Source organism: Maylandia zebra, linkage group LG3 (genome assembly GCF_041146795.1).
Source record: "Maylandia zebra isolate NMK-2024a linkage group LG3, Mzebra_GT3a, whole genome shotgun sequence".
NCBI classification, from domain to species: Eukaryota; Metazoa; Chordata; class Actinopteri; order Cichliformes; family Cichlidae; genus Maylandia; species Maylandia zebra.
Window position 1 is genome coordinate 42,745,971 of NC_135169.1, and position 12,494 is coordinate 42,758,464.

At 40.3% G+C, this 12,494-nt stretch overlaps 1 protein-coding gene across 4 annotated transcripts in view; it reads left to right on the forward strand.

Moving 5' to 3' along the window:
* The window catches only part of LOC101465092 (protein phosphatase 3 catalytic subunit alpha), a 66,277-nt gene that overhangs the window by 25,759 nt on the left and 28,024 nt on the right, over window positions 1-12,494 (forward strand). For all 4 annotated transcript variants that reach the window (XM_012919977.4, XM_012919979.4, XM_004554363.4 and 1 more), the window contains exons 2-3: window positions 728-928; window positions 12,171-12,295. In XM_012919977.4, the coding sequence (XP_012775431.1) occupies window positions 728-928; window positions 12,171-12,295 (326 nt within the window). The remainder of the gene's footprint in view (window positions 1-727; window positions 929-12,170; window positions 12,296-12,494) is intronic.

Sequence of the window (12,494 nt, forward strand, 5' to 3'; positions counted from 1 at the left end):
GAACATTGAATTACTCTGAAAAGCTATCCCTCATAAGCCACTAATTATGGAAATTGACAGTTACAGAGATTTGTTGAGGATTTGGATATTGTCTGATTTCCACAGTGGCTGCAAGACTCTGAGGAATAAACCCAATTTTACTCTTTAAAAATAAATAAATAACTGTTGCTGAGAAATAAGTAAATGCTTGTCAGGCTGAAGATGATATCTCTGTTGTTTCAATCGAACACAATAAAAGAGAGCACACTGAAGTATGGAGTTGGTTACACGTCACACATCCGCATACACTGGTGTTTCTGTCCTCGCAGCACAAGCTTTTAATGTTAATAAAATAAAGATGTGTTGGTTCTCTGCCTCGTTTTTAATATACAGTCTCTTTTCTCGTGAATATTGCCAAGTAAACTAGAAAATGTGTGTGTCTGTAATAAATATTGAAAATTGAATGACTCACAGATCATAGCAGCAATCAGGTAAATTGTCTCAGAGGGTGGGCTGGAAGCATGGGAGTGAGCGCAAACTCCCTCTCCTGCAGGGAGTCGATCCCCTGGTACAAAGTACCTTCTAATCAAACAGCTTAAATGCAGTTTTCTCAGTGATGTGGAAATAACTGTGTATTGCTGTAAGCCTTTTGTCAATGAAAAGTGTATTAAAGCACTGTAAACGTGGTATGAAAGTACATCAGTTCTAATGATTTTCTTCTTCTACTTTTTTTTTTAAACCCTTGCAGCTGTCCCCTTCCCCCCCAGTCACCGACTGACAGCTAAAGAGGTGTTTGACAGCGATGGGAAGCCCAAAGTGGACGTGCTGAAAGCTCACCTAACCAAGGAGGGCCGTGTGGATGAGGCGGTGGCGCTCAGGCTCATAGGAGAGGGCGCCGCAATCTTGCGTTCAGAGAAGAACCTGCTGGACATTGAGGCTCCTGTGACAGGTCAGGGTTCAAATACTGCATGTGTTACTGCAAACCAGTAATCGACCAATAAAAAGTGAATAATTTTGTTTCACTCCAGAAATAGTAGTCAGAGTAATTATTCAGTAGTCAGCTGATGCATCTAAGATTGTATGCAGTCACCCGCAACTAGCCAGTGCTGCAGCCCTACGACTTTACCAAACTGGACACCAGGGTGTATGTCACTCATTTGTTCTCTACTGCTGCAAAAGTGACAGGAAGTTGTAACCAAGCACAGTGAAAAGTAAGACATGACTGTCACGTAAATAATGCAAAACGACATTGTGCATGTGAAAGTTAACCTGTGGGCAAGGTAGGTTGTGCCAGCACTGAAATGGGTGTGTGCTATGTTGTGTGCAACACATTTCAACATCTTTTGAAACAGCAGATTTACTGAAGAAGGCTCACCAGTTTGTCTTTTGGGTTATAATTTTTAGACAATAATGGAAGATTTGTTGAGCTATTTATTTTTGTCTGCAAAACTTTCAGGATTTATATTCATAGTCTAATGCAAAGATGTCACTGTGCACTTATAGAAATTTAAAAGGGAATCATTGATTAATTGATGATCAGAAATGACGAAACGCAACTGCTTGTCTAGACTCACAAACTACAGCCTTTCCAAGAGGGAACACTTGGGTGGACACCACTCATATACTCTTTATTCCACAAAATCCTGCATATCATGACCTACATTCATTTTTCTTTTTACTTTTTCTCTTGTCTTTTTTAGGCTCCATATATCTAAAATGCAAACCTTAGAACCGGCCCACAACTATAAGAAGAAACAGACTCATTCATCATCATTTACCTTAACAAACAACAGATGATGATTCACTTACAGACACTTCCCAGCATGTTTCGCACTGTGTATTCCAAGTATTCCACCTTCCCAAACAAACGGCAGCTCACAGTAACCTACAATAACTGTTTGTTTTATTTATTTGCAGGTATAAACAATATACAGATACAAGATTTTAAAATCAAACCGACACAATGGAAGAGAGAGCTGAATGTTTACAGCAGTATAAAACTTAATTTTCCTAATTAACTGAGTCACTGTTTTACCAAGCCACACGCGGGCCATGCCGATAACTAGAGCAGTGTATTTTTAAGAAACACTGCTTCAGTTCATCCAATTTGGCAAAGCTAACGAGCAGTGTTGCATTCAGTTACTAGGCTGAGTCTCAAAGCAATGCAGAGGGACGTTATTGAAAACATCTGCTAACTTTGGAGAGAGGTAGTATGACACATCGATCGTTGTTGTTTTAAAATCGCTTATTAGTCATTGTAGTTTTGAAAAAATGTCATTTTCATTTCATTTGCTTGGTTTAGCTAACAGCTTTTACATTCAAAGCTGCTAGTAACTGAAGCTTAGCTCATTCACCCCCGTCACACGCTGCTGCGGGAGGTTCGCTGATGCATATGCACAAATGCCCTGTTCCTCCATTAGACTTTCTGATGAGGCTTCTTTGATGTTGTCGTAATCAGAGGCAGAGACACACTCATAGGATCTATGGCAACCAAACATTTCCTAATGTGAGATCATTCCCACAATATCATCCAGAGAGGCCTGTGTTCATATTTAGCAGGCATGGCACTTACTTAAATTCATAAATGCAAATACCCCCTTTTTTTTTAAAAGCTGTTCATTGTTTTGTCTTAATGGATGTAGACCGTTATGATAACCCTTGCTGTTCGAGAGAGTTGAGGTAAACAAAAAGATGCAAACAGACTGCATGTTTTCCACGTCTGTCTTTGTGTTTGCAGGCACCTGAGAGCTGTAAGGTTAACAGATGTGTTGTTGAACACAGCTAGATTCCTCCAGTTTGAGCTAAAACTAACTAAGTGCATATTCAGCTGTTTGTGAAAATTAAACACAAGTTCATTCTCTGGGCGTCTAAATAGGGGTTAGAGGGTTAGGGGTTAACCCTAACCCATTTTAAATCTGACGCTCTAGGTGTTTAAAAACAAAAAACACAAAATGTGGTGCTGGGACAAATTGGATAACTAGCATGGATAAACCTTATTCGATTTTCTGGCTTAATCTGATCGCAGGGTGGATTCCTGTGTGTAAACATGCTCCAGTGGTGACCTTCCCCGGTCAAGTCGCCTTTTTAAAATCTGGTGCAAGTTAACATGTTTTGGTTTCAGATTTTACAGCACTTCAAATAAGGGATTTGCCAGGAAAGCCTCCTCTCTTTGTTGTGTTACATGGAAACAGTGGACAGCTTCTCCTCCGTGTGCAAGCCACAGATCCCGAGGAGTGGTGCGCGTTCGGTGCACTTGTGTACACGAGTGCAGCGATGAACCGGTTCTTTCCCTCCCACTCAACACCCCTGCCTCAACCCCTCTCCCACTCAGTAGGCTTGGACAAGGATTTCTCTGTTGCGCGTACTCATGCGCCTGCTGTGTTTCCCTCTCCGTGCGCACTCCTGTTTGCTATAAGCATTTCTTTGTTTTTGCTCCCATTCCCTCTCTGCCTGCCATGTTTTGACTGTCTGTGTCACGGTCAGGAGCTGTTTCTCTCTGCCTCTCTCCGCGTTAGCAGGCCTCCCAATTCCAACATGACACATGGTCAGTGAATTAGTATGTAAATATTTATCATGGATGCAAAGCACCACGACATGTCAGCTACCTCTCTCTCTCATAGTTACTTCCTTGTTGGGCCAGATGGCAGGTGGGGTATTTCATGAAAGGGAGGGGTGTGTGTGTGTGATGAACGGTGCTGGCTTAGTGTACTGAGTACAAGCTGCTCTCATGGCCTTCACACAAGTCACCCATCAATAGAGCTCCTACAGCCACATCACCAGGCAACAGCCAGCTTTTAAACTATTCATACACATTTGCAGTGTGTGAGCTCCACTTTGCGCAGGGGCTCTGTCATGGTTTCCTTGAACAAATGATCTTTTAATTCTTTTTGTTGTGTGTTGATGTAACACTACATAGCTGAGTATAAAATGTTCTAAGTTTCCCTGCATCTTCCTTTAGCTGTTCGTGTTTGATAAGATTAGAAATAAATTCGAGAAATCTGCAAAGCATAGTTGGTCAGGAAATATTAAGACCTTGGTTGTGGAATTTCCTGTATAGAGCTTAAAAAGCCTCCTCCTAGACCCTGGTGAGAGTGGCAGTTTTATGCGCATAATGTGAAGTGTTTGCTCTGTGCAGCATTACAAGGTTGTTGAATATTTCCAATAGGTTCTTATGCAACAGTCTTATAATGAGAAATGCACTTGTATGGACATTAGAGCAAGGTGGATAGCATGTATGGTATTTGTACGTATGGGCCCTGCTTTATTTTGTAAAATGTGACAGCCAATGTAAACACGAAAAACAATTAGAAGATATTTTCTTTGTAGATTAGCAATCCTACAAGTTTACTGCAAGCCATGCAGTGCAGTGTTTCCCAGAGAGCTGCATAGTATTTATGGCAGTAGTAGGTATTGGGTGCACTCCAATGCTTTTAAATTGAAAAGAGAATTTATTGTGTAGTCAGTGTAGGCAAGACAGAATACATGTGTGTGAATGACAGGAAGACAGGTGGGAAGGTGAAGTTGGAGGAGTTTAAATATGTGTCAGCTATCCAAAGTAACGAACAGTGCACGAGAGAGGTGAAGAGAGTACAAGGGGTGGAGCGGGTGGAGATGAGTGTCGGGGTAGTGAGACCTGCTATGATGTATGGTTAGGAGATTGTGGCACTGACAAAAAGACGGGAGGCCGAGCAGAGATGAAGCTGCTCATATGTTTATTGCAAATGAGCAACAGAGGGGCAGCTTAGGTTCAGTGGTCTGGAGACAGAGTTAAAGAAGTATGGCTGAGGTTTCAATATGTACTGATATACATATACTGGGCTTTGGTAAGATTCCACCCTCTAAATGGAGGAGGAAAGCAGAAGTTCCTCATCCAGTGAATGCTTGAACTGCAGCTGGTCACAATAGTCCCTGCTTTGCTGTGCAGCTTTGGATCTCGGCATAAAACAGGGATTACTCTGGCCGACTCCAGTTTAGGATAGTGCAGTTGGCATCAGTCTGATCCTGGGAGACCTGAGACAGCTTAATGACATTAAGGACTGCTTCAGTAGCAGCTTAAACAGCCCGCCAGTAGGAAACGCAGTAAAGAAAAGAACTAGTTAATTAGCAGTGACTGAACCTCCACTAATTCATCCACTAAAGACGTAAATTACAAAGCCAGTGGTATACATCACCTGCCCATGTAGAATATATGTGTGGGAAACCATGCTGTGCATTTCATTGTAAGATCTACTCAATCATAGGCTGGAATTCCTCGATGTCCTCCTCAGCTCAATCCTGATAGCCGCTTGAAGAAACATTGTATAAACAAGGGTCCTTCTGACACGGGTCAGCTGTAATTTATTTTTGAATGTGTTTTGATTAGGACATTTATTTCCATCGTGGTGAGACCATTACAAAGGTCACCCCAAAGCCTGCTCTGTCATCCAGTGGGGATGACTGTTTTGGAGCCACAGTTTTGTCTGATCTTTTGGTCGGGGCTAATCCGATCATGGAAAGGTGTTTTGTTTTTCCCCCTATGTGAAGTAAATTAATATTGACATTTTCAGGGTTTGGTTTTTTTCTTTCTTTGATTTCTGAGGTCATCATTGATAATATTTGTCAATACTGTCAAGAAAAAATCCATTATTAGCAAATCTCCATGGATATGGATGTGAAGGGTTATGTTTTTTAATAGTTGGGAACTATTTGTATTATATCCAGACAAAATGAATCTAAATCTGACTGAAATATATATAATATGTTCAATATTTAGTTTTGCTGCTTTACTTTAATGGCAGCTTTCACAATATTGCATTCAAATTGATGTTTAGAACAGATTGCGTTTTTCATAAATGCGGGCTAAAACCGGGGGTATTGTTATCATCCAATCTCAATCAAAACACGATCTGACACAGTCTGTATCACAGTGGATTTCACTCGCTCAATGAGCGCGCCCTTTGGAGTGGCTTGTGTAGGTTCTGAAGCCAGGTTGTGTAATGCCCGCCACCCACTCAATAACTGCTGCCCGCTGATATGCTGCTACTCAGGGAGATCACTTTAGCACACAAGCAGTAGATGGCCAGAACGAATTGTTTCTCACTCCAGATAATGTACTCCCACCTGCTCTTCTTATGTGGGCTGTGTTTCTCACCTCTTTTTTGTGTGTTGTATGACAAGAGGGAGGGAGGCAAAGCACGTCTGTAGGTGTACTGGAACAGAGTGATGGGTGGATTGTGTGTTTGCTGCGATAAAGCAGAGCACTGAGCTGGAGGAGTGAGCTGCTGTAGTGTTACCGTTTGATTTGCTCTGACCAGTGGCGTCCGGGGTTGCACACATGAGACAGCCGCAGTTCACAGTGACCATCACATCGGGTCTTTTTGGCCACCGATTGAACTCTTAACATCACCGCATCGCCCCGCTGTTTTCTTCAGCAGCAAGCGATAGCTTTCCAAAAGGTCAGCTGGAGTCCTCCCACACACGGTGTGTTTTCCATTAGCTTCAGGTGAAATCGCTGTCTCTGGCTCCCTAAATGGACTTCTAAAAACATATTGTATATTAATTTTCCTGTGAAAACTGGGAACGCTTAATTTTGATAGTAATTACACTCGTGGTGGTCATCCATTCAGGCAATATCGTATTCTCAGGAGCACAGTTTATTGTGAATATTAGAACGTTTAGTCTACTGATGAGATGGTTACTTATGTTGTGCCATCAGCCTGTGTGGTTTTATACAATAGCTGCATTGGATTGCTGCCTCTGGTGATGCTCGTAGAGGTCCTCTATCAGGTCAGGAGCAGCTTAGGTTAGCCTTTTTATTTTCTTGAGAGATATTGACTGCCATTGTTTGGAGGATTTACTGTCTTGGGGGTGTTTCTATAGTGATAACCAGCCTATGAAGCTATGAATCACTAGGATTTCAGAGTTGTGTTGACCTTTTTCGAAATATATTAATTTCTTGTTGTGTAAAAATTCCATTAACACCTAATGCATATGCTGCAGTTTGAATATTTCAAGTCAAGAGTTAAGTCTGCATAAAACTGTCGAAGAATTCAGTAGTCATGTAGGTTTTAAAAGGTCAACATTTTTTATTTTCCGTCATTTTTTTTTCTTTCAATTTTACATAATGAGTTCATGCTTGTGACTTGGCTTTGCATATACACAAACCTGATATTCAGTTTAATTTTTAATACAGTGTCAAATCACAACAACAGTCACCTTAAGATGCTTTCTATTGTAAGGTCGATCCTACAATAACACATACAGAGAAAAACCCAACAATCATATGACCCCCTATGAGCAAGCACTTTGGCAACAGTGGGAAGGAAAAACTCCCTTTTAACAGGAAGAAACCTCCAGCAGAACCAGGCTCAGGGCAGGCCGGCCTGATATGACCATCCATAATCAGATATCCCAACTGCAGTTTGTAAAGCTTCTGTTTACAATTGAGAAGGCAGTCAAAAGAAATTTGGTGAGCTGAGGGGCTGCACCAACAAGAATGTTGTTCATGCAAAGCTACTCTAGTAGAGCCTAAGAATAAAAGTGAGGCGATGGAAATGAGAATTATGAGTTTCATTTAATTATCTTATTTTGGGGCATAAGACAAATATGTGTAGCTCTAATGAAAACAACTAAGGAATCAACATGTGGGCATTTTAAAACATCAAAGAAAACAATTTGGATTGTAATTTTAGTCAAATCAATAAACTTTTAACAATGATTTAACAATGATACATCGTTGTCAGGATGAATCAATACATTCTCTGTTGGTGAGGAAAAAAATTAAACCTTTCTAACGATGATGGTGTGATTAGAAGTGCTGCATCATGATCATCTATCATATCTGATAGACAAAATATAATTTATGTATCCCAAAGTTTGGAATTTCTGAAAAGTTGGGATCAGGTGGGAACTTGGTGGCATTAAAGCACCAACAGACTGCAATGAAGTATTTTTCTCTGAGTACATACAATTTAAAAAAATTGGTGTCAATAAATAAGTTTTGTGCAACTAATATTTAATAAAGCTCCTTTTGAGTGTTTTTGTTTCAATAAATCACTTTCACAGGAACTTTACAACAATTGAAAACAGACCAGCGCTCCTTTGAAGTATACTTAGCTTGATTGCAAGAGAGAGTGAGGACGTCCTTAGAAATGGGACTACAACTACAAGGCTCCTTTTAAGTTGGTCCCCGCTGTGGATTTAAACAGTTACTGTGTGGGTTTAATAAAAGACAAATGGTAAAGTAGAGGTTTACGATACAGTCACGCAGAGCTGATTCTCAGAGCTGTCTCACGAGGCTCGTAACCTGAGATAATTGCTCTCCAACGCTGTCCTCCAGCTTCCACTAATTGGGTATCTCTGTGAAAGAGTTTTTCACTGGCTCTTATTGTGTTTCTTGCTCCTAGATACAGTTCATAAAGCAACGGCCTCGCAAAAAGAAAGTCTGTGTCCTTTTCAAATTAGATTTAAATCTATTCACCCTGTGGTTAATTACTCAATTAGCCGATTACTTGAAGAATAGATGAATTGAGGTGCGCTGGCTACGAATGCCATGCTTATCATCACAGTTACTGTGATGGTGTTCAGTGGATACTGGTAATTGGTATCTTTGGTGTTATTTGTGTGTTGCATTTTGCAGGTGAATAAACTTTTGTAATATGTTCACTGAACTGGAAAGGCTTTAAGTTTATTAAAAAAAAAAAAAAGAGGAAAAACTTATTAATTATTGTTTTGAACACTAGCTGTGAATTTAATTAAAAAACTTATCTGACTGTATTTGTTGAAATCTGAGGCCCTAATAACACATTTGTCCACGAACATCTCCACCAATATATATGGAACTATTTAATAGGTGTGACGTCACGCTAAACACCGTTTAAAAAGAAGATTTCAACCCCTTGAAACGAGCTGAGGAGACTGACTGTTTCTTGTATCAGGCTGTAAACTTGTTTATTTTTGTTGGTCATTTTAACATGGGAGTCTGCAAAGATTAAATCGCCTTTCAACCATAGACTGTATAAAACACTGGCGTAGCTCCCAGATTGGAACAATTAAGCCAATGTTGAATTGCCTTAAACCAGCAGTCTGTGTAAAGACCGAGTACTGTGATTGCAAAAAGACATCTAATCCTCTAGAAGTCTGTGGGAAAGCATATTTTTGCATCGACCTCACTTTCTGACCAAACTGTTTCCTAAGTCGTTTCACATAGAAAGAAACAAGTACTCTGCCTCAAGTGGCCGCTAGGAGAACTGCAGTTTTTGCCACTTGGCATAATGGAGCTTCACATTTTAAATGTGTTTTAATCACATTTTTGTTTCTGTGCAGAAATGATCCAAAAGTTAACCAACTCTTGAATCGATCTTTATGGTATCTACAAAATTGAGCAGAGGCTTTTCAATCACATTATCTGACATCCCTCAATGTTGTCTAAGCAGCTAATCTCCTGTTGCTTCTGTTCATCCTGTATCCTCGGGGAGTGAAAAGAGTATTGGATCACAGTGATAAGAAACTAATTCAGACTGAATTGGTGTGCTGGCTCATTCCTGACACAGATGTCATCCAAGAAGCCAAACCTGACGGTCGGTTTATCTCATACCTGCTGTGCTTGTTGTAAAATAACAAATCTATATGATTATAGTTTAAAGTTACGAGATAAAGTCATTGATTACTAATAAAATGTGGTATGATGTTCATCAAAGCTACAAGCTACCTCTGCTGGCGCCCTGTGGCATCTGGCGCTGAATTGTTGGCGAGTGATCCTTTGGGTTGTGTGGTTTACAAGGTTTCTAAAGAAGTTTCTCGAGAATGAATCCACAGTACTCGAAAACTATGCCTCTATCAACCAGTCAGGTTGCGTTTTACAAGCTTTCCTGCCCAGACTTATCATGAGTGTTATGGTCCTGAAACTGAGACCAAAATATGGAGTTTCATATCACACTTGAGCTGTTCCATTTCACAACAACTTTTGAGATAGTGCCTCTTATCATTTGTGTGGACACCATATGTATAAAGAATGTAACTATATGCTGCTGACAATCATGTCGTCACATTGCCTGTGCTAAAAAGCCATGTGGGGCTGTGTTGGTTAAATCATGCTTTAAAGCATAAACTGGAAATGCACCAGAATGAGGTTTGTTTTTGTTGATGATCCAGTAAATGTTATTGTGACATCTGTTTGTTTTTTGTCCTCATTTCTTTCATAGGTTCATTATTTTAAGAGGTAGGATGACTAAGTGTGGGTAAAGTATTAACCAGATCTATGATTTGAAGAATAAGTGCACTCCCTAATATATGTAGTAAAGATGAGTATGTGAGCACCAAAGATTTACGTCACCATTTCAGTGTCTGACAAATGTTGAAATGCGTCCCATCTCCCCCTCTGTTCCCATGTTGTGTTGTTGATTAATGGACTGAATAGTTTTAGCAGAACATTAAGATGTCAAATGAAGTTCCCCTTTGACCTTTACGTATAAAATCACGCTCCTTCTAGGAAGTCTTGCTACTCTGTATCTTGGTAACGCCCCCCGGAGGTTATTTTGGGCAGTTATTTATTCCACTACACAACCACTTGCGTCAGTCCAGCAATACCATTGGCTGAGTATGTTTCCCTGCTTGGCTGTCTTAAAGAAGACAATGGCTCAGGAGAGGTGGGTGATTCAGCAATGCCCATGATCCAGAGTACACAAAAAGGAGGAAAAAAAAGATTGTAAAGTCCAAACGCTGATCTTAACCCAAACTGTAAACCTCTGGCATGTCCACCTAAAATTATGATGATCTGAAACAGGTTTTGAAGTGGTCTCAAAAGCAGATACAGGAAGGGTTTGATGGATTGTTGCAGGATTACTAAATTAAAGAGTCCAGTCTTTGTGTGGTCTGATCCAGAAATCCTGGTTAATCCAAAAGCTCATAACTTTTTTGTAAGTGATAGAGTGACCAGATAGCACCGAAGCCACGTACTTTGTAATTGTCTTTTAATATTTGTCGTGACAAAGCCAGGTTTTTAGTCGCATCAACAGGGGAAACTTAGAAATGAACACAGCTGGAAGCTTTGTGGTGGTTTAAGTTCAGTCAAATGCTAGTTTATTTGTTCAAATTAAGTCTCGCAAGCCAGCTGAAACACCTGAAGGTTATAAAGAGATTGAAAGAGGATGGGATGGAAAAGCAAGGCGTGGAAAGGGACACTCAGTTCTTGTGATTCCAAAGTATTACAGCATGTTAGAAGGAAGATGGCAGATGCACTGTTAACAATTTTTGCAGGCTTTGATTAAAAATCTCTTTTTAGGAAAAGCTTGTTTGGATTATTTCTTATTTACCTTACTTTGTGCAATGGGATAAACGCTATGTGCAGAGTTATTAGGCAAGTCATAATTCCCATGATTCACTTTATTGTGTAATACTCTCAATCCAAACTCAAAGTTTAACAATATGAAAGTGAGTTTTGTTATCTTTAGGAGGAATATAATTATGCATATTATCTGGACATAATAAATTACAGAGAAGATTTTTTTCCAAACTCTCATCCTTATTCTCAATTTTATACAGCGTGTGTATATAAAACCGATGACGTGGTATGTTGGTTTCTTGAACCATTTGGAAGCAGCTCGGCCTCCGAAATGTGTCCAAAGATCCTCATTTGGTCATTTTTGAGGCTTCTGCTGGCCAAACAGTGGGCTGCTTGAAAAACGAAAGGGAGAAAAATCTAAATGTGACCATTTTCATCACTGTGGACATGTTGTCAGCAGTAGTTTCTCCCTGTTCATTTTCCACAACACCTCTGAAATGTTCTTGGCCCATCAGCCTGTAAACAGTTGCCATGTTTCAGTAGTCTTTACCTTGGCATTTTGGCATTTAGTAGAGCTGAGGGACAACCAACAGAGTCAACAAAGTGCTCTGCAAAGCTGGTAATGGTGTGGGTGTGGAGCTCGACTCTCTGACAGCGGTTTCAGAAAGGATGCAATCCAAGTTGCAGTCAATACTGAACAACCGTTCACGCCCTCTCCATCGTCCACTACATCTTGTGCTGATCAGCCACAGGAGCGTGTTCAGCAAAACACTCATTCTCACACGATGCACCGCAAAACACCACTTGTATTGTGTGTGTTTGTATTGTGTGTGTGTAACTTTTCACACTAAGAACTTTAGTTTTACTTCTTCTTTTTTACATAGTTTACATTTTTATCGTTCATATTTTCTTTTTTCTGACCTTTTTCCAGTTTGCGGAGACATCCACGGGCAGTTCTTTGACCTGATGAAGCTGTTTGAAGTAGGAGGCTCACCAGCATCCACGCGCTACCTTTTCCTGGGGGACTACGTTGACAGAGGGTATTTCAGTATTGAAGTGAGTCTGTATATTTGTTTTTGTCCTCACCAGGGCCTAATCAAGTGTGACACACGCCATGTGTTCGGCTGAAGCTGTGTTTATTAATAGCTTTCTCTCAGCGTAGATCAAATCAGGCTGCAGATATTGTAGTGGTAATAGGCTTTTGTAATAATTTCAAATGTGCCTTGGAAAGCAAATGTCAGAGTGAGGCTTGGAG